The following is a 21,988-nucleotide window of genomic DNA, read 5'->3' as shown; positions in this document are numbered from 1 at the left end:
ATCCCTAATTTTTTTGATATTAGTGCTATTGAAAATAATTAAAAGATACAAATAAAAACATAATTGTTTATATGAAATTTAAATATGAACATTTTGTCTGGATTGTTGACAACGGCGCATTCCAGTTTGCGAATTTAGACAGTACTTTATCTATGTACTTCATAGTTGTAAGAGTGGTGCTATCCGATGTAGCTTGACGCCGTCACTCTACGCAACTGCCCTAATTCAATTTTCTTTTGTAAAAATGTTGTAATCTTAACCGTTTTCGCATTTTTTTGTTACATTATAACGTTTTGCTGTGCTCCACAACGGGTAAGTAAAAATTATTTAATAAATATTAGTTTAAATATTTATAGTATATTTTCAACAACGTATCATCCGTTGGGGATGTTAAAAATATCGTTATGTCAATATCATTATTTCTTTAATTAAATTTTAAATTTTCTGTTCGAAAACTAGGACAGTTGCAAAGAAATATCGATAAAGTTAAAATGGAGTATATAGTCTTTCCAATAAAACAGCCAATGAACGTTATTTACATTTATAATGCAACGTTGCGACACCTAATTTAAATTTTCGTTTATTTTGACTTTGACAAAATGCTAATGTAAATAAAATAATGAAACAAAAATAACGTTATAAAATATAATTTATTTTAACATTATAGTACATCTAATGCATAAAGGACTTAAACTACAGTTAATTAAACAGTAATACTAGGTTGTAGGTTAGAGTTTAAAATAAATATTTTATAATTTTATAAAAAATTTCTTAAATTTTATTAAAAAAACATTTTAATTATTTGTAACCAATCTTCAAAAGCGATACCTTTGCAAAAGCATCCTTGCTTTTTTCAATTATTTAGAGTATTAATATTTTTTTGCCAGATATATCAATATTTCTATTTTTTATTAAAAATATGGATATTTTTCATACTTGTTGAAAAAAATATTTCCGTTTTATTTTTTTAATTTATATTTTTAATATTTTTATTTTGTTTTCCTTTTTAATATATTTTTTAAAAACATCGAAATCGATATCCCCAAACCTATCTCTAATACCCGTCATTGACTAATGTTGTTTTTTTTAAATAATTAAAACATAACTTAATATTGAGATCATAAAGTATATGTGTAAAAATTTAATTGATCGATGCTGCTATGTTTAAAACGTTCCTTTTCTATTTCCAGGTGCCGGGCATCAATTTCTTTTCGCGTTATGCGCGTGTGACCTCCTGGGTACGGCAATGTGGCTGACTAGCCTGGATCGTCCTAGTCTTGGTGCACATTATCATTCCCTTGGTAGCAGGCCATTGCAGACTTTGATACGTTGTATGATTGCCCGTTGCTTCGGCAACTTCTAGTTGATCGACTTGCGGGTCTCCTACAGCTGGGGCCCCGGGAGTTCGACCGATAGATGATGAGTGGGCTAGTATGGGTTGTCATTGGTGGTGGTCCGATAGATCTTCGTTCTTCCTTTTCCGGTGATAATGTGGGACTCGGCGGTCATCAGGTCTAGACACGCGAGCAATTCGTTGAAGATTTTTGCCCAGGATGTCGGGAGGCCCGTGGTGACCATGCGGATTGTGCATGCCGTCCCCAGCGTCACAAACCTCGGCGCGGTAAAATCATCCATTGTTTTTGTTTATTCTCTTTTTGGCCGATCAAACTTACCTTGATTCAAATTAAATACAGTTTCAGCGCCACCTCGGTCCTCTCAGTGATCGGATTGTGGTCAATTCTTCGTGGAATTATATTTCATCGTTGCACTGACAACATTCAGGTCACTGTCTTGGGCTGGGCCAGCGTTGAAGCTTCTTAACCGGAGCTAGCATATCCCAGCGTGTCTTTCGGAACACTGAGGTAAGATTTTCTCTTTTATTTTCAATTAGATCAATTTTAAAATATGATTTTTTTTGTTCCAGGACATTTCGTGTCGCAGCGTGTGTGTTAGATGTGTTTGTGATGTGGAGTCCAACCCCCGGGGAAACAGGTTTCCGTCGAACCTGATGTCGTGTCATCATTCTATTTTTGTATGGAACGTTCGAAATTCCAAAATGTATGAAGCACCCGATGTGCATCGTTTCGTTGATATTGGGGGAGGACTGAAGAAAATAAGGCGATATGATATGGGACGTCAGGTAAATCCAGTTCCTTTTATATTTTGTATATAATACTAATGTATTGTATTATTTCTTGTAGACAGGACTTCTATTCGAATCCGCGTGGTTCCAGACCAGTATAGCGATGATTTACGATGAATGAATGTTCAATGTAAGCCATCTTACAGTTGCCACCTTCGGCCGCATTCTATGAGCCCTTTGTTTTTTGGAATGTTGATCGAAGATGTTAGCAATTGATGCTAGTCTGGAATGAATTTGTTGGGGACCACAGCAGGATTATAGCCAACGTCAAGATGTCTCAAGGTAATTTTTTTGGTGTTTATATACCTCGTAATATTCGGTTCTAAACGGTTCTTTGATTGGTTTCGCTTTATGAGACAGCACATTATCGTACTGTAAAATCACCTTACCATGCCTTCGGATCCGTTCTGGACGTTGTTCGACCAATGCATGGTTCAAATTGATCGTAATTCACCACGCCACTTTGATCCCACCAAATACAGAGTATTGTCTCGCGACCAAAACGATTAGCCTTGTAGTCGATCCGCCGGCTTCGCCAGGTGATAACCATGAGGTTTTGCGCTTAGGGTTTTCAAACTAAATCCACTTTTAATCACCCGTCACTATTCGATTCAGAAATTACTTCCCCCCATACCTTTGAAGTAGCATTTCACAAATGATTTTTATTTTCCTGTCATTCGCATCTTACCATCTTTTGGATTTCCATTGTTTAATAGTTCTTTGTGCCACATTATTATCCAATAACTCTTGCAGTTTTGCATCTTTAAATTTTTTCGACCTACCAGAACGTTCTTTGTCTTACACATCGAAATCACCACTTTTCAATTTTCTAAATCACGTTTCACATGTTTTTACTGTTGGAGCATGCTCACTGTAAGTTTCTACCAGCAGCGATGACTTTCAGCGGCTTTTTTCTTTTGATTAAATAAAAAAAAGTAATGCATGCCGCAAATGCACGTTTTCAGCCAAGAAACTTTACATATTCAAAGAGGTATAAATCTATGACGGTGTTACTTTAGAAAAATATAACAGGTATATTATAGAGTATACTACTAGTATATTACTCTATGATGTATATCTTTTAATATGTCTTTGATATATTTTTGAAGCTTGATGTCAGTAGAATAAAATGGCATATATGTCAAATCATAGCATTCACTAAGCCTAGCAACATCTGTTAGAAAACCCGACAATAACTTTCCGGTACACTTGGTATACATACTAACATAACCCATAGTGTTTATCAGATATCTTTTTAAATCAATAATATCCGTTTTTAAGTACTTCTCACTAGACTTTTTTCTTATTCTAAATATATGTAGTTTCTGTGTATTTTTTTTGTTTTTGGCATATAAAACAGAACTTTTAAGAATTGTCGTTTTGTAACCTTAGATAATAATTAGATTTATTTCTGTAAAACATGTATTTTCGTTATCTTTTTAGCGCTTCTTATAACAGTACTGAAAATGACATCTAATTATACTCAAAGCCTTTATTTTTATTGTTTATGATCTAGCTTATAACAAATTTAACAACACATTATAACATTATTTCTATTGTTTTAGGTAAGTGCGTTTGAGATTATTATATATGGGATATCAACGCGATTTCTAAAAATATTTTGGCGTGTGATAACTGTAAGAGAACTATAAGAGAATGTGACACAGTGTGATAGTAAGAGAAGAAACTCTCAGGTAAACTATATGAAATGATATATTATTATGCAAAATATTGAGATTTATTTTAGGAACTTATAATTAATATAAAATTTATTTCTAATAATGTATTATAACAAAGAAGATACGCAAACAATGTTCATGTGGGTACAGATGAAAAGTGAGTTTTGTTCAAAATTATGTTAGAAGGTATTATCTTTGAATATTTGGTAGTTTAAGACAAAAATAGTTAAGTAAGATTCTGCAACTAGTGGCAATATATTTTACTAGAAATTGTGGAATGTTTTTAATTCATGAAAATTTGATGTTCATTTATCTAAACTATTCAACATACTTCAATAAATATTTGAAATTGTTGAATCTTTATTAAATAAATGAATTAGTTTTAAAGAATTCATAAATGGTTGTATATATTGCTTATTAATTTAACAAATTAATAATAAAAGGGTAGATCTACGCCAAAAGCGAAATATGACCGACCCTTAATATACCATTCATATTAGCGAAAAGTGTATGTTTATGAAAGTGAATCAAATAATATATCCATGTAAGTAAAATTTTTATCACTACATAGTATAAAACAAAGTCGCCTTTTCTGTCCCTATATCCCTATGTGCGCTTAAATCTTTAAAACTACGCAACGGATTTTGATGCGGTTTTTTTCAATAGATAGAGTGATTCAAGAGGAAGGTTTATATGTATAATACATGCATAATATACTAAGGCAACATTGCTAATTTTAGAGGTTTCTAACGTGATGTCGTAAATTAACCTATTTTTTAGGCTTATTTAGCAATTAGCAAAAACGCTGCCTAACCCTACGAGTTAGATCAAATTAATGTACTACAGTATTGTACACCATAAAAAGGTCTACAAAAAAGTCCGTGGTGGTATATGTTTATCTTTTAGGAATAACCCACATTAACCATTTTTATTGTTTACTTTTTACGTGAGAAAATGGCTTATTTACGAAGCTATTTTAAGCAATACGGCATTAATCCTTATCGAATTAAGTACCTTAAATACAGTGTGCAATTAATATAGATCAATATGATTTCTTACAGCACGTAAATTAAACAAATATTTTCGGAGATATTACAAATTTAAAATTTGCGTTTAAAAATGTGTAATGTAATAAAAATTGTATGAATTTAGATATTCCAAAGATAGCAGGAAATCTTCATAGTAAGTATAGGGGAAGAGGAATTGTTTTACTCCAAATTTAATGCGTGCAAGGCCAAGGGCAGTAATGAATGAACCAAAAATACTGGATCGATTTTAATCATGTTTTCATTGAGTGACATAGGCATATATATTTTATGCCCGTGCAAAGTCGGAGCGGGCCGCTATGTTTTTATATACAACGTATATATATTATATATACATTATATATTATATATATATACGTAACAATATTTTTTCTGTAGTGTATTTAATTTAGTATCAGCATTGCACCCGTGCGAAGCCGGGGCGGGTCGCTAGTATTTTGATATAACAGTATATTTGTATCTTTCCAGCGGTTATATATATATATATATATATATATATATATATATATATATTATATATATATATATTATATAGTTATATATATATATATATATATATATATATATATATATATATATATATATATATATATATATATATGTAACAATTTATTTCGTTTATGAACTATTAAACTATAGGATTTATTACCAAACTATTTAAAAGTGATCTAAAACATACTTTTGAGATATATAAACTCTGATTTTTACAAGTTTCTTTTACAGTCAGCTTTGCGCAAACAAATATTAATATAGTATGGGGCAATAGGTAAATGAATCAAAGCTTCCCAGCCAATTTTTCTCGAATCACTAAAAATGTAATCTCGCAATGTAATATAACGCCTACTGATTACTTCTGATCCTTTTCTCAAACCGCATTAAAATCGAATTAAAGTTTTATCCAAATTGGATCACCTATTTTTTTATACATCTTTTATTAGATACGCTAAGCGCAACCTTAATTATACCATAATTTATTACTTTTATAATTTATTGAAACTAACTAAATTGGTATAATTAAAAAAAGTAAATGTACATGTGTGAAAACACTCGAGGGAGGCCGAAGAAGAGACCGTTCAAATCTGTATCGGGGTTTTTATAAGTCCAGCTCCATCGTTGGGTCCTCAATTGAGGGTGGGACTTAGGTGTTTTCTATTTTGTTCTGTTGGGAATTCCATAATTCTGTAAAATACTTTTGTCTGCTGGGGAATACCATACTATTTACAAAGACCAATTCAGATTGTTGTTATCGCTAATTGTTGTGTTACAAGATGGATGCTCACATAAGCTAGATAAAATTGAAATTAACTGTGGGGATAACATAAGGTACATTTATCATGTCATAAACATAAAGAAATTTGTCAAAAAGTAAACATGAACAGAGGGATATTAAACTAATATCTATAAACTTGATTTTTATTTTAACTAAAGAATGACATAACACAATATTTATATAAACGCATATTAATACATAAGATTAATGTATATACATTTATTTACATCATTTAATAAGTACAATTCTATTTTCTAATCTAATTCTATTTTCCTTCTATTCATCAAGTGCCTCGCAGTAACCTGGTCAAAATCATCAAAATATTTTTTTCGTTCATCGGGATTAAGCCGAGCACAAGCATTGGAGTTATTTATTACCTGGAAGACATACAATGTAAATTTTTAAAAATTTTTGCTAATATACCTGATTACTTCTTCTACTCTTGTTGTACATTTTTCTTCCTCAGTTTCATGACTTTTAGCCTGAATAAATAATGATTTATTAATAAATTTATATGTAAGTTGATTTGTATTATTACCACATTACTAACACCTAAGTTATTCTCAATTTGGTCATTAAGATGGTTGTCCATGACATCTATCAGTTGTTCCTTACATGCAAAGTTGTTACTCGACGATTCATCCATAACGAAATCCTTGTAATCTTCATCTTCATAAGTTGGACCTGCATCGCACTCGCTTGCTTGCTCAAATATCACTACCGCATGAATATGTTTACATATAATAGATTTGAGACTATTTTCTGGGCATTCGCATGTATATCTATGCAAACATATTTTACAATTGTGGCAGTAACCTACTCGGCAATCCTCGTCGCAAATTTCATCTACTGATACTTGATAATATTTATCGTGAAGTGTAAACGATTTCACCCTAAACAAACCACAACCTAAAAGTTCGATCTGGTAAGTTATTTCTTCAGCTTGTTTGTGGCCTTGCATAGTGGCTCTCTGCTGATAACTACTAAAATTCGGTCTTTCGGTATTTATAATAGTTTTCCAAACTTTCTCATTAACAATTTCCTCTAATACATCCAATAACTTTTCAACCCTAAAAAAATTAATTTTCATAGAATTTACCAATGTTAATAATAATAAATTCATATAGATATATAGATATCTACCTAATGTTACAATGACCTTTTAATTCATCGTATTTCAATAACTTATTTAAACTTTCAATAGCCACATTTGTATTGATACCAGCATTTACCCTATAACAGTGGGCCCACATCATAATCCTCTCTTTATTCTGGAAATAATAACTAAAAAAACAAAAAGCAATAGATAATTCATCAATCTTAGAGATTAAATTTTTACTTACGACTGCAAATATTTTAAAAATACATCTTCTCCTTCTCCTTCCAGCTCTTTAAAATAAGAGTCTTTAAGATTCATAAATGTCTCTTCATTTGTCTCCTGCATAATTAAACTCATTCTACTTTTCATTGCATTTCGAATCTCCAGACTTTTTATTTTATTTCTTCCTTGGATATTCCAATCTTTAATAACATGCCAACTGCATAATAGCCTCCTTGGTTTATCCACTGCATTCATTATATTTATCCAAGCATTATAAAACATAGGTTCATCATCAGTCATTATATACTGGCAATTTATTGGGCTGCCTAACTTCATTACTAATGCCTTTAAAAAAATTTCGATTATTACTTGGTCCCTTCTGTTGGTTAATAGAAATGCTATTGGAAATCCCATTTTGTTCTCATCTTTAATGAGAACTGTTACTAATTCATATTTCATTTTATTGGTCCCATGAGTTCCATCAATACAAATGACAGGGTTTGTTTGTTTGATTTTATTCTTCATTATGTCATTCATATATCCCACTGCAAAATCTTCATATTCAAGGCCCTCATAATATTCATCTTAAAGAAATAATTAAATTATTAGTCAATGCATCACTATACCAAACATGAATTTATATACATATGTTTTTAAATAAAAATGCATGATTTCTTCCCTCTTTGTTCCACTCTTCCACCTTGAGAGAAGTAGCTGTTAGATCATTAGGGTGTCTTTGACAATTAATATTATATGTTTTTATAATGCGATTTAAATCCACTTTTGTCAGCACATTTATCCTTTTAAGGGTATTATTCTCTATTATTCTAGCATTCTGCAGAATTCTATCAACACTTACGCCGGCAGTCAATTGATCTTTGATTTTATTCTCTTCAGCTTTTGTTAATTTTTTGTAACATATTTGATCTTTATGACCCACATGTGTCTCAATATATTCAACAGACACTTCACCTGTAATAGATAAATTATTACTAAAACCTATAGACTAAAATATATTTCTAATTGTTACCAGTGGCTGCAATTTTTGCTGTTATTCTTGATGGGCACATCCCATTAATGAACTGGCTACCTTTAGCTGGTGGCTGACGTACTGTAGATGTGCTTTCATAACCTTATTTGAAATGATGGTTAATCACAACAAAACTTGTTTAAAAATAATAACACTAGTACCTCTAGCATTACTTCTAATGCAATTATATATTAAGTCTTTAACACCCTTTGCAGACTTTTTATTGCCACCACTATTATAATTTTCTTCTCTGCCGCCCTGTGTTCGCCAACACTCAAATTCATCAACATTTAAAAAATTTAGAGTTGAGACCTTTATATTTATGTCATGAAAATCAAGAATATGTTTACGCAAATTAATATGTTTGGTAAAACACTCTGAACACAATGGGCAGATAATTCTTCTTGTTCTTGGTTTAGCCTCTACAGCCAGTTTAGGATGAAAACTTCGCATATGGGTATTTTTGGCTGATAACGACGAATATGTTTTTTTACAAAATTGACACACTAGATCTTTCCTATAAATTTCATGTTTATGTTAATATATCATAAACCTACATATTTAAGAATCTTACTTAAATCAGTAGCAAAAAATAAATTCTATAACACAATCAAAGGGTACTTACGTTTGGCCTTCCATTTTTAAAATCAATTGCAAAAATTCTAATTCTTAAACAAAATCGCTCAAGGAGTAAAGGAAGCAACACACAATCACTTCGAAAGCGCGTTAAAACTGAAAATCGAAACGGTAATGGGGGGAGCGCATCGAGACGACAATAACAGAAGTCGACAGGGTTAAAATTTCATTTGTTCACATTGCACATGCGCACTCCCGAAATTTGTTTAAATTCGTCAGAGCGCAAAAACTGGGTAGAAGGCCACGACAAAGATAATATTTAACAATTAAGATATAGCAAGTAGTTAAATACCAATTGTTAATAGCTCTTCGTCAGGTTAAAATGAAAATCCACTAAAGACATACAGGAAGAAACAGAAACAGAAAAGTATCTTGTATAAAAAAAAACATACAGTTAGTTTTTAAAATTACTTTTGAAGTATTTTGAAATTAATTGAATGTCAATTTTTCTATTATTAATCAAAATTATCAGTTAATAACCTAATCGTAAAAACCGCCATTTCAATCAGGTGGTCTTTTGTAACGTTGGATACTATCGACTGGAAACAGTCGAAACAGTTGATAGTCCCAAAATAGTCATAGTCAAAAAAATAGCGACTGAAAATAGTAATTACTATTTTCAGTCAAATGCACGGTTCCACTGTTTTTTTCCATTCGTAATGTTAGACGAAGATGTACGAATTCTTATCTGTATAAAATGTGAGATAGGAAAGGACGGAGATAAAAGCTTGGAGCAGTTAATTTTAAATGTCTATATTCTCCAATGGTAGTATAAGCGAGACAGAAAAAAAGGAATGGAATAATAACACCAGAAATGTTTTATCGTGTTTTAATATATTAATTGCTATTTTTAAATAACATAGCATAATAAATATAAATAGTACAATATAACTTAAATAAAACCTAAGAACTAATGATTTTCAATAACCATAACTATTAAATAAAATGTAAACGTATACCTAATCATTGAAAAATCTAATCCATGATGAACCTAAAAATGATCGTACAATAACTACCAGACCCTTTTTAAATAAAAGTTTTATTTATTTTTGAACAGAAATATTTTTAAATTACTGTAAATATTATCATATTCAACTTTTCTCCCGTGAGGCGGTTTCTTCGATTGTTAATTATTTGCCCAGATTTTGAAAAATAGAGGATAAGATTTTGAGTATAGAGGAATATTTTACGTGTAACTGATATAATTCAGGTAGTTTCATTTTATGGGTTTGCTAAAAATTCAATGGGTTTTCTAAACGCTAAATAAATGGAATTTCCAAATACTGCTAAATCTGTAAAGTTGCTGCAGTACTTGGAGTAATTACTTTTTTCATTCTAGCCATTTTTTATCAAAATATCTCCAGATGTCAATACATCTTTGGTTAGTAGTTTTGTCTTGAATTTCGAATTCCGGAACTATATTTGTATTTTTTGAAGTTAATACCAAATCCTGCTTTTTTAAATCTAGGATCTAAAAATGTGGATTTCCCGCATATTGTATTTATTTCTAAAATTGCCAGTCTTTTATTGATGACATCTAATAGACAATTTTGTCATTTTTTCCACATTCACTTGTTAAAATCCTGGATTTGATGGATTGTTGCAGTCCACTTATTAACCATATAATTAACGACATCGTTGGGATATCTTTCACCAGATAACTCGGTAATCATTATTTCAATGGGTTTTAAAAGTTAAACACATTCTGTTAAGATAGTCCATTCGTTAACAAATAAAAACTGTGGTGCTCTTCTTAATAGCCAACAAAATGCGAAAGTAGAGTTTTTCTATCAGAAAATGTATTTATTACAAATATTTAATATACTTTATTCACCTCTTTATCGTTAATATTTTTAAAAGAAATGTAACAACTGCTACTGTAAGAACAACTCTTCAAATCTTTTGGATTTATGCAATTTCTGAAACCCTTGGTACCTAATTTTAGTCTTCAAGATTTTAGGTGAAAAGTTTCGACAAACAAGAGGCTTGGACAAAAATCGTGAAAGTTTATCAAAAAAGTATTACCTATTATACCAGTCCAAAGTATTATCTATTATGCCAGTCAAAAGTATCTTACTATTTATCATTTATAATAACAGTCGATAGTAAATAGTAATAAAATCACTCGGACCGAAAATAGCGACTGAAAACAGTTACTAGTAAAAACAGTCTAACCAAAAATAGCGACTGAAATAGTTGATTGTAAATGTAGTCAAATACTGAACAGTCGATAGTCGATTTCAGTCGATTGTTCCCAACACTAGTCTTTTGTCATTTGTTCGTCCTCTGACCGATTTTAAATAATTTCCGAAGTGCCCACGTTCGGTGTGAATAAATGAAATTTTAGCCGTGTCGACTTTTAGTGTCGGTTGGGTGATCGTAGATCTCGTAGAAAGTCTCTATGTAGCGTTGGGAACTATCGTCTGAAAATAGTCGAAATAGTGAATAGTCGCAAAATAGTTAAACTAGTCGATAATTAGAAAACTTTTCAGGAATGAATATATCAATTTAAATGGTCAAGTGGCAGTGTTAATTAATTTTATATTTTAGTGTTACTTTGAATTTATAAAAAAGAATTGAGGCAATTATCCCAAATATATTTAATCGTATTTTATTAAAATATTTAGTAATAATGGCATATTATAATAAATGTAATTGGTTGTTATATTCCTAAAATAGAATAAGTGATTGTCTCTGTAAGTGATCTGAAAAAAAAAACAAGTGCTCAACCATCAATCATTCTTTGCATACCTTTCTAAGTTTCTTAGCATTTAATTATTTTAAATAAACCTTTAAAATGGATACTTAATTTTAAAGGTTTATAAAATGGTGTTTCATTTTAAAGGTTTAATCAAAATATCGCTACTTATTAAAATATACAGAGAATATTGATATATCAATATTTTTAATTTTTCTTATGAATATCTCTAATTTTCCTGGTTGTTGGAAAAAAATCCGATATTCTTTTTAAAATAATAATACAATAAACACATTAGAAGTATGATACAAAATGGTACATCCAATTGTTTATTAAAAAAACATTTCAAAATCAATAGTCTTCAACATATATATTGTACTGTACTCTATATTTGGCAGAGTTATATTTATGATAATATAAACTGTTCCATATTCTATAGTTTATTAATTTTTGTATATATTATATATAAAATATTTTAAATTTCCCGCTATTCATATTGCAGTGGCGCCCCTAGGGGCAAATTAATGTTAAACTTGTTCACAGGTAATATATGGGAGATTTCTAATTCTTCTGTGTTTTGTGGTCAAGAGAGAAACCACATTGTATGTTGTTGTTTGTTATTGTATATAGATTAATTCATTAGTTCGTTTATATAGTCTTCAACTGTTTAGATAGGTGTATTAAATAAAGTTATTTGTTAAATCTAATCTCAGTATATCAACAGATTGGGCATAGTATAAATGTCTGCAGTAGTGATGGAATATTAAAAAAAAGCAGAAAATTCAACGATCGTTGGTTACAATTCGAATTCGATTTGTTTCGAAATAAAAATGCAGGAACCAACGAGCCATTCATCGTCAATATTATGAAATTGCTCAGTGGATTTCAGACTGAAACGCGACACAATTTCAGTCAGTTCGCAAACAGGGTAGAAAAATTGGAATAATCCCAAAACAAGACAAAGAAGATCAGAAATGAATAATTCGTTCTTAAGAATGATAAAGTGGAACGCAAATAGGTTAAACTTCTGTGAATAAATCACATCGATATAGTTCTCAATATCAGAGGCTCATTTTTATTTTAAAAAAATACGTTAAATACAGGGTTATGATGCCTATAGGACACTACACCCCAGTAAACATGATCGTGGCGGAATAGCTCTAATTATAAGACAAGACGAGATGAAATAATATAAAATAAACTGAAATAAACTTAGGAGCTGTAAGAACTTAGGCTCAAGGTTTATTAGTGGAGGGGTCTTTAATGTTAAACACACAGCCTGGTTCACGTTTAATAACACTAGGAAAAGGAAATTAATTACTCACAGCAATTAATATTACAAATTATAATTATCATTCAGAGCGCGAACCCACTTAGTGGCCCGCCAACATTAATAAAATGCCAGGCATACTGGATTATTACATTTCGAAAGGCATCTCTTCACACTAAATACAAATCGAGAGCTTGTGCTATCATCGGATCAGTAATGTTAATACTATGCGCGACAATATTGAACAAAAATAAAAAGCCTAATCTTACTAACAAAATTTACTAACTTGGGCACGTTTAGACTTTTAATGCAGAAACAAATCAATTTAAACGTAAGACTCAAAACTCAAGACTACGTTGGATAGCAAACCCGAAATATAATTGAATAAATTCGGCCAGTTGCAAAAGAAGCTACACCTCAACATCAAAAAAGAGAGAGATCAGAATATGAGGTAAATTGGGTATTGGGTACCTTTTAAATTAGGGTATTGATAAAAGAACGACGAAAATCTAGAAGAGTTATGGTACAGAACCAGAAATGTTGTAGACAAAATAATATTTAATAGAATTAGTAATCAGACGAATAAAAAGATCAAAGAATATAACAGAATTACTTGGAAAGAATATGTAAGTAAATTAGGCCCGAAAGCAGACAAAGATGGAAAGCAGCTCGGATATTTAAAAGACCAATTACGAGAGTACCACCTATTAAAAATGGTGGGGTTTGACGCAACGATGAAAAATCTGAATTATTTGCGCAATGTTTAGCTAACGTATTCCAACCGAATGATGTAGAATCTACAATCGATATAAATCCTGTTTATCAGGCTAATATAGCTGCAATTCTGATTTCTCCAATGGAAGTTGCCACAGCAATTGATAACAACATCAATACTAAAAATGCTCCTGGAATTGACATTTCACCTGGGTTACTAAAAGAGCCGCCACGAAAAGCAATAATCATGTTAACGTATATATTCAATGCCTGTTTGAGACTGAAGCATGTTCCTGTTTGTTTTAAGGCTACTCAAATAATTATGCTAAAAAATTTGACACTTTCACTTCTACCGGAGATATCAAAATTATTTGAGAAAGAACAATTTATAGAACTACCAGATTTATAGTTTGGATTTCGAAATCGTCACTCAATAATCAATCAAGTGCACAGAGTAACAGCGGTTGTTGAAACGGAATTCGAACTAAAGAAATACTGCCTTGCAATATTCCTGGACGTCTTACAAGCTTTTGAATGAGCAAATTGTTAAGGCGGAATCACTATCAACTGCTGAAATCATATATTTTCAAAAGAAAATTTGGAGTCTCACATGAAGAGGCATTCTCTACACTTGAAACTATTTCGACTAGAGTTCCACAGGGTAGTGTCTTGGGACCACTCTTGTATCCCAATCCCAGTAACAAAAAGACAGTACTTGGAACATTTACCAACGACACAGTTATCATGGCAAAATATATAGTAGCAAAATAAAAAGTACAGGTACCAGTCAACAATATCTACCTCGGTACATATCGATAGTATGTTAAATTGGAAACATGTTAAACAAAAGACAAGTCAAGTAACTGTATTGATTTGTCGGAAGATACCGAAAAGCAAAGAGATTTGTTTATCAGTCAATAATAAAGCCAATTTGGATCTATGGGCTGCAAAAATTAAGTTGCACAAAAACCAATCAAACCAACAAGTAATCAAACGCAGACGAAACAAAGTTCTATGGTTAATTACCTATGCTTATCGCTACGTAACCAACGAAGAGTTGCACAATGACCTTGAAATCAAATGGATTTCTGAATTCAACCAAGATTCCATCGTAAATATGAAATAATGTTGTTAGATTACAGCAAAGTGGAAGCAATACAACTGTTAAACAACACAGGAAATCAGAAGATCAGAACATAATCAGAACTTTAGCTTAAGTAGTTTTGTTTGAATTTGGGAAATACATACTGAAGTATTAATCCCGTACTCGCCCTCATTGTTTATTAACTCAAGTATAACATAACAGTAGTAATAAATCAATTCGCACATTAAAATTGTAACTAAGCATATCTAATGTAAGATAGAATTAATAAAAAAAGATTTTTAATTTACTCAGTTCCTACCATTAGGACCATATCTTATTGATGAAACTTATTTCTTAAGTCCGTTTTATTTATATATTTTATGAAGAATATTTGTTTAATAGATAATTTTAATTTATTATGTGTTCAATTTAATAAACCTAAAGTACATTATAATAATTCAATTTGAGTAGTTTCTATTTTAAACATATAATTTAATAGTATAAATATCGATATCCAATATATGGTAAATTGTTATTTAAAAATATGCTCATATATATTTCCGCGGCCGACATCTTTGACAATATGAACGAAAGAAAAAGTCAAATTCAGTGACATACTGCCGATAAAGATTTAAGAAGAAGAGTGTTCTTAAGTACAACGACAACGGTTTAATGTTCCCTCCAATTTCAAACTGTTTTTTAGGTTCTTTTAATTTGCGATTTTGTGTAGCATAGCTTAAATAAATAGAAATTATGAGGTTGGTATTTTCCAATTTATTGTGATGTTTTTAAAATACACTTTAAATTAATATTCTTTTTGATAAAATTTTAGTAATAAAGAAAATGAGGAGCACTTGTCTAGTAATGATATTAACATCAATTCGGGAGAATCTGATCAAAGTGCGTTTAAGAAAGGACAAAGGGGAAAACATGTAAATGAGGAATTAATAATAGAGCAAAGAAGACAGACGGCTCTTGCTCAAATGAAATATTTGTTATCAATATCTGAAAAATTTTCTGATGTTTATAGAAAAACTTTGATAGTGTAAGAATTTAATTTATCTTCAGTTATTAATAATTTAAAATAATTAGCTTCTAAGGCCTTGTAATAACTTATTTTAGGAATAGTAAAAAAGGCAAAAATTCAAATCCAACTTTAGGTGATTTAGAAACTATTAAAACTGAAGTAAAGAATTCATCAAAAAAAAGACATGGTGAGTTTTTATAATAAATTTAATGCACTTAGTATAAATATTTTTATTTTAGATATAGATATTACTCAACATCTCACTTACTTCGAAGGAGGTAAATTACATCCGTATCAAATTGATGGGGTTACATGGCTTTATGTATGTATATCAGAGTTTTTAATTATATAAAAAACTGCTTTTTGTAGATGCTTTACATCCATGGCACCAATGGTATATTAGCAGATGAGATGGGATTAGGAAAAACTATTCAAATCATTGCTTTTATCTGTGTTTTGCTGAAGCAGAATGTTAGTGGGCCATTCCTTATTGTGACACCACTTTCAACAATTCCCAATTGGGAAAATGAGTTCAAGAAGTTTGCCCCAAAGGTACCTGTCGTTGTTGTCTGTGGAACAGCACAAGATCGAAGAAATAAATTGTACAAGGTTTTCAAGAAATACACTATCGGGTCACTGGTGACATATCCTGTGGTTATAGTATCATATCAAATACCTCTAATAGAGATGTATAACTTAAAAAAACTTTCTTGGAGTTATATAATTGTTGATGAGGGACAGAGAATTAAAAACCCCAATAGTCAGTTATCTTTGTAAGTCTTTTTCCAAATGATTTAGTTAACTTTTGTGAAATGTATACCCTTTTTCCTTCTAGACGATTGCGAGAATTGAATTCCAAGAATAGACTCATCTTATCTGGGACACCATTGCAAAATAATTTGAAGGAATTGTGGGCATTGCTCAATTTTTTGTTACCTACTTTCTTCACTAATATGGAAGCCTTCAGTCAGGTTTTTCTAATGGATGATATGCAGGTCAGTATTATATTAAATACTTTATTTGTATAAGGTTTTTCAATAAGGGCTGGTCGATGTTGAAATGGAATGTAAGTCGTTGTAACGTCTGCCGTGGCTTCTCACATAGTCTTACTCGAATGGTGGTCCCATTTTTACTGATACTGGCTGCACTCATGTTGCCGGTGAACTTTGGCTTTTTTTTCAAGTTGATAGTTGGTTGTCAAATTGGCCGAAATAGAATTTGGTTACCAAAGGTTCGAGAGTCGAAATTGAAATGCCACTGCCGTAAAATAGCTACAATGCCCACAACATTCGCAACGCCCGCTTTTTAATGTTTTTTCATTTTGTCGCGCTGTTTATTCCTGTAACTTGCATGGTGATTCGGCAGAAATGACAAAATAATAAACATCAGTCCATAGCCGGTCTTCGAGAAGAGTTGGTTGACGAATGGTTACAACCGTTTTCGTTTTCGGGTATCTTGAGTTTTCCAGATTGCTTTCGTTCATTTTGATTCGTGTCTTTTTTGTTTGCCAGTTTTGGGTCGCGTGTCTTTTTCAAATGGTTGACGTCGCAGAGGATTGTGAGGAATCATAGAGTAATATACAGTGTTAGCTTAATACAAATAATTTCAGAATTGTTTTGCGTGGTCTCAGCAGAATGGATGACGCCATTTCGCTGAATTTCATTGGTTAGTTTGAATTACCATTACACGCACCTGTAATGAAAATATTTTATAAGGGGAGCATTTCATTGGTCGACGATTTCATACCTATCACGTGACTAACCTCTGACGTCACATTCTACTGACCAATTAAATTTAAATAAAACCAAAATGTAATTTTTCAAAACCATTTATTAATATAAAATTCTGTACAAATAGAAATATTATATAATATCAAAAAGCTAAAACATAAGAATATATATATGATGTATATAAATAACAAATAATTAAATGTGGATATAAAAATTGAGCACAGCTGAAAGTCTGTTAATATTTTACCTACTTGATCAACACAAAAATGTATTGCGGCAAGTTATTATTATTTTTACAATGTTATTGCGAAAATTATAGAATGCATAATTAAAACAGTTAAATCGTTTTATATACGTCAGAATGGAGAAAACATATCAAAAAGTAATACTTTAAAGAATAGCAACAAAAAATTAAAACATGATATATTTCAAAATAACTGCTGTGCTCTTATTATGGTAAAACAGAGGAGTTAAAAAGACAGCTTAGGCATCTATTAACAATATAATAAAACAGGCATGATAATCTCTTGTTTATAAAATCAAGCTCACCTTGTTGAAAAAGTTATCTTGGTTAAGGAGCCTTAAGCCAAAATATTAATTATAAGTATCTTGATCAATATACATTTGTTTTAAGTAAATGAACCCCTTCAAAATAATTAAGTTTTAAATTGATGGTACTTTACAAACAACTTTTTAAAGGGTAACAAAAACTTTTCATGTAGTATAATTACATTTACCTTCAATGTAATTTTACCATTGCCCCATTTGGACACATTTTGGATTTAGAGTGTGGGTTCATAATTTCTTCTGTTATATTGTTGTAAATAATAGTGAACACAAATCCTTTATATAAATAATTGTATACCTACCAGGTAAAAGCAATGCTAAGTCATACAAATCCTTAATCCTGCTATCTTAGGGTGTTTCTTCCAAGGAAAACTACGTTCGGTTTTTATTTTCGCACAAACACTGGATACTCAACACTTTTGAGAACGAAGGAATATTAAAATCAAATAATAGTGATTATATTTAAGACGCAAGAATGCTAATAGTATTTTATATTAGACACCAATGAACCAATCAAATGCCTTCGTAGGCCAATTCAAATGAACCAATCAAAAAAGTAGTCTCAGAGCCGCCATTGAATGGACCACGCAAAACATTTCCTCGATTTTGTTTTGTATAAATCATGTATGTGTGTATAAATCATTGTAATCTTCAACTCTGAATTTGTTTCTCAACTACGCATTATCTCAATTTAATTAAATAATTTTCTTAAGATCTAAGAAGAAACACGCCGAATTTGCGTTAGGAATTTAAATCACTTTAAGCTTACGGATGTCAATTTGTAACAGTCACTCCATATGCAATCAGTAAAATAAGCTTTAGGAAGAGCCTGATTCTAAAACATTTAGTCTTGATTTGTAATCATATTTTCACAACTATCATCTTAGAGAAACAAAAACTCCTGCAACCTTGTATATTACCTTAGCCGTAGACGTCACTTTCTCTGATTTTACTGCTTCTAGGTATTTGAATTTCTGCATTTTCTCTAATTGAATGCTATCATAATTTACAGTATTAGGTGATTTGTCAGTTCTTAATACCTTGGTCTTTTCTCTACTTCTCTGGCCATGTATCTTACAACAAGGTTAAACAAACACAAAATAGCATGACCGCTACAGGCTTTTGACGTCGACTTGCTCTTATTAAAAAGTATTACATTATGCAAACATAGTTGAGCTTCTTGTTGGTAGGACGAAAATGAAATAATTAAACAAGAAGAATCCCGTAGCATGGTGAACAAAATGCACAAAGTCTTAGCTCCATTTATGTTGAGGAGAGTTAAAAAAGATGTTTTGGATATGGTACCAAAAAAAGAACTATTTGTGTATTGTCCACTGACAGATCTACAGAAAAAACTGTATGATTTTGTTTTGGAAAAAAATATGTATGCTTTAAGAGGAATTGAGAAGGAAGAGGTAAAGTTGTTAATAATTTAAATTCCATATATTTATTGTAATACATTATTCTATTAAGATTGACGTAAATGCTCCGAGGGCTAAACGGCGTTGTGCGCAGAACCGAAAAGCATATATAGAACCAGAAGCTGAACAAGAAACACCATGTATTAACATTGATGATATTAAAACATCTAAAAGTGAAATTGAGAAGTTCAACAAAACCTTAATCCGATTGACTATGCAAAATCCACTGATGATGTTAAGGAAAATTGTAAGCCATCCATATTTGGTCCATTTCCCATTGGATCCCAACGGTGAAAAGAGGCAGTTACTCATTGATGATAATTTAATAGAAAGTAGTGGCAAGCTGAAAGTGTTGGACGTTCTACTGCCTCATTTAAAAGCTAAGGGTCATAAGGTACAATCACTATAAATTATTAGAGGTATTCAGCCCTAGAATTTTGAAAAAATCCTATTTTCAACATTTAATCCTTTAAAAATATTTCCCTGAAGGGATTTTTCGAAATTGAAATTATTTTTGTTGCTATTTAGAACAATAGGTTGTTTCTTGTATTTAGCATTTAGTTCAAGTCAATTTCTGTCAGTTTATTCTGGTACTTAAGTAAAGTGGATTGTTCTGAGTTAACTTTAATTTATTAACTTTAATGTATGCGTTTGCAACATACTGATTGAATGTTCGTAAATATGAGCTTTTGAAGTATCAAAGAAAATAAGAACAGTTGGTTTCCAGAAAGAACGTTGAAAAGACCCTTTATATGAAGGAAGAATCAATGTTAAAAAAATTATGAATTACTATTATATGTCTTAGATGATCTGAAAGATTGGCCGAAACGTTAAAACTGTACCTATATCATACAATTTTTTTATACATCTCTTTCGTTTGCTATTATAATAAATTTGTAAAAGTAAAAATCAGAATATTTTTAAATAGCCAACATTATATAAACAAATTTTTTTTGGGGTATGGCCTTTACCTATGTATTTTAATTACGTAAATTTATAAGTGAAGTGAAGACGAAATAAACAATGTACGTACCACCTTTTCATCGATTTCTTGTTCCGTCTCTCCTACATCGTTGCACTTTTGAATTCTTTCAAAAGGAACAGTCTTGACATTATATTAACAGTCTTGCGAGCAGTGTTTTCTATCTCACCTATTTAGTGAAGAAATATAAATAGTAAATGTTTACTATTATATTTTTTTGTAGTTGGGAAAAACACCTAGCCCAAAATATCGCCTTAAACTTTAGAAGAAAAGTAATTTATTATCTCCTATTTTTTTATTAGGTACTCCTTTTCAGTCAGTTGTGCATTGCCATAGATCTTATTGAGGAGTATATGTTGATGAAAGGCATCAATTATCGGCGCTTGGATGGTTCGCATAGTCTCGACGACAGAGCTGACAATATCAAAGATTTCAACGACGATCCTGACATTTTTGTGTTTTTGTTGTCCACTAGAGCTGGTGGTTTAGGACTTAATTTGGCTTCTGCTGATACCGTCATATTTTGGGATCGTGACTGGAACCCTCAAATGGATATTCAAGCCCAAGACCGTTGTCACCGCATTGGTCAAACTAAACCGGTCGTCATCTACACCCTTGTGTCGAAAAATACTATCGATGAGCGTGTTTTGAAAGTTGGTAAGATGAAGCGACTATTAGAAAAGGTTATTATACTTGACGGTAAGCAGTAGTATTGATTGATAAATGTAGGTTGTAAAATTACAAATATATTTTAGGGAAATTCAAATCGCCAGCACCTAATAAAATGCTTGATAAAGATACGATAGTCGAGTTACGGGAGGCTCTGAAATCTAAAGAAAACGACGACGCTTATATTCTTACCAATGAATCAGAACTGAATAGATTATTGGATCGCTCAGATTTATATGCAGCTATGCAAAATAACCAATCTGTTTAAGTCCAATAATTAATAGGAATAATTACTCCAAACATTTTACAATTTATGGATTTACCGATTTTTATTTTAATGTTATTTCGTGCTACTGTGTTATTTTGTATTATTATTTATTTATTTATTTTTGTACTTTTATATAGTTTTTTTTAAGACTGTTCTATTAAACGTATTACTGTTCTCTTAAAATTAGACGTTTTGATTAAATAAATTTTTTTGAAAGTTAGTTTTTTTGTGATCTTGAATTCAAAAATCAATATAATGTAAGGAACGACACTTGATCCATCCAGCTGATGGAGCCGCGTCTCCGTCTCACTGCTACACTGTGAATGGTTCACTATTTTCGGGATCACGGTATACGAATTCAGCACTTGGTTATATTCCTAATTTATGATTTGTTTTGATGTTTTGAGTATCGCCGCCAGGGGTGAAATACATT

General features: G+C 31.1%; 2 protein-coding genes and 1 long non-coding RNA gene across 3 annotated transcripts; 2 read left to right on the top strand and 1 right to left on the bottom strand.

Annotated features, from left to right (window-relative positions):
• The first annotated feature begins 189 nt into the window (after positions 1-189).
• Positions 190-3,983, top strand: LOC143194857 (uncharacterized). Its single transcript, XR_013005397.1, has 5 exons — positions 190-312; positions 1,191-1,862; positions 1,925-2,140; positions 2,202-2,425; positions 3,709-3,983. It is a non-coding gene; the product is annotated as an uncharacterized LOC143194857 (long non-coding RNA).
• A 2,284-nt stretch (positions 3,984-6,267) lies between these two features.
• Positions 6,268-9,268, bottom strand: LOC143196403 (uncharacterized). Its single transcript, XM_076404065.1, has 9 exons — positions 9,115-9,268; positions 8,651-9,006; positions 8,490-8,591; positions 8,105-8,431; positions 7,482-8,043; positions 7,282-7,422; positions 6,677-7,208; positions 6,570-6,620; positions 6,268-6,515 (listed from the first exon to the last, which is right to left on the bottom strand). Exons 1-9 carry the CDS (start codon positions 9,126-9,128, stop codon positions 6,393-6,395), a joined length of 2,208 nt encoding a protein of 735 aa, XP_076260180.1. The 5' UTR covers positions 9,129-9,268; the 3' UTR covers positions 6,268-6,392.
• Positions 9,269-15,524: 6,256 nt separating this feature from the next.
• Positions 15,525-21,771, top strand: LOC143196544 (lymphoid-specific helicase). Its single transcript, XM_076404291.1, has 10 exons — positions 15,525-15,649; positions 15,724-15,936; positions 16,014-16,105; positions 16,158-16,240; positions 16,288-16,691; positions 16,754-16,913; positions 19,406-19,630; positions 19,689-20,030; positions 20,921-21,317; positions 21,374-21,771. Exons 1-10 carry the CDS (start codon positions 15,645-15,647, stop codon positions 21,553-21,555), a joined length of 2,103 nt encoding a protein of 700 aa, XP_076260406.1. The 5' UTR covers positions 15,525-15,644; the 3' UTR covers positions 21,556-21,771.
• Positions 21,772-21,988: the final 217 nt, after the last annotated feature.

Source organism: Rhynchophorus ferrugineus, unplaced genomic scaffold (assembly GCF_030347505.1).
Source record: "Rhynchophorus ferrugineus isolate W39M unplaced genomic scaffold, kcgeb_rfMv2 rfM4, whole genome shotgun sequence".
Classification (NCBI taxonomy): Eukaryota; Metazoa; Arthropoda; class Insecta; order Coleoptera; family Curculionidae; genus Rhynchophorus; species Rhynchophorus ferrugineus.
Note: the sequence above shows the minus strand (reverse complement) of the source record. Positions and strands in the feature narration are given on the sequence as shown.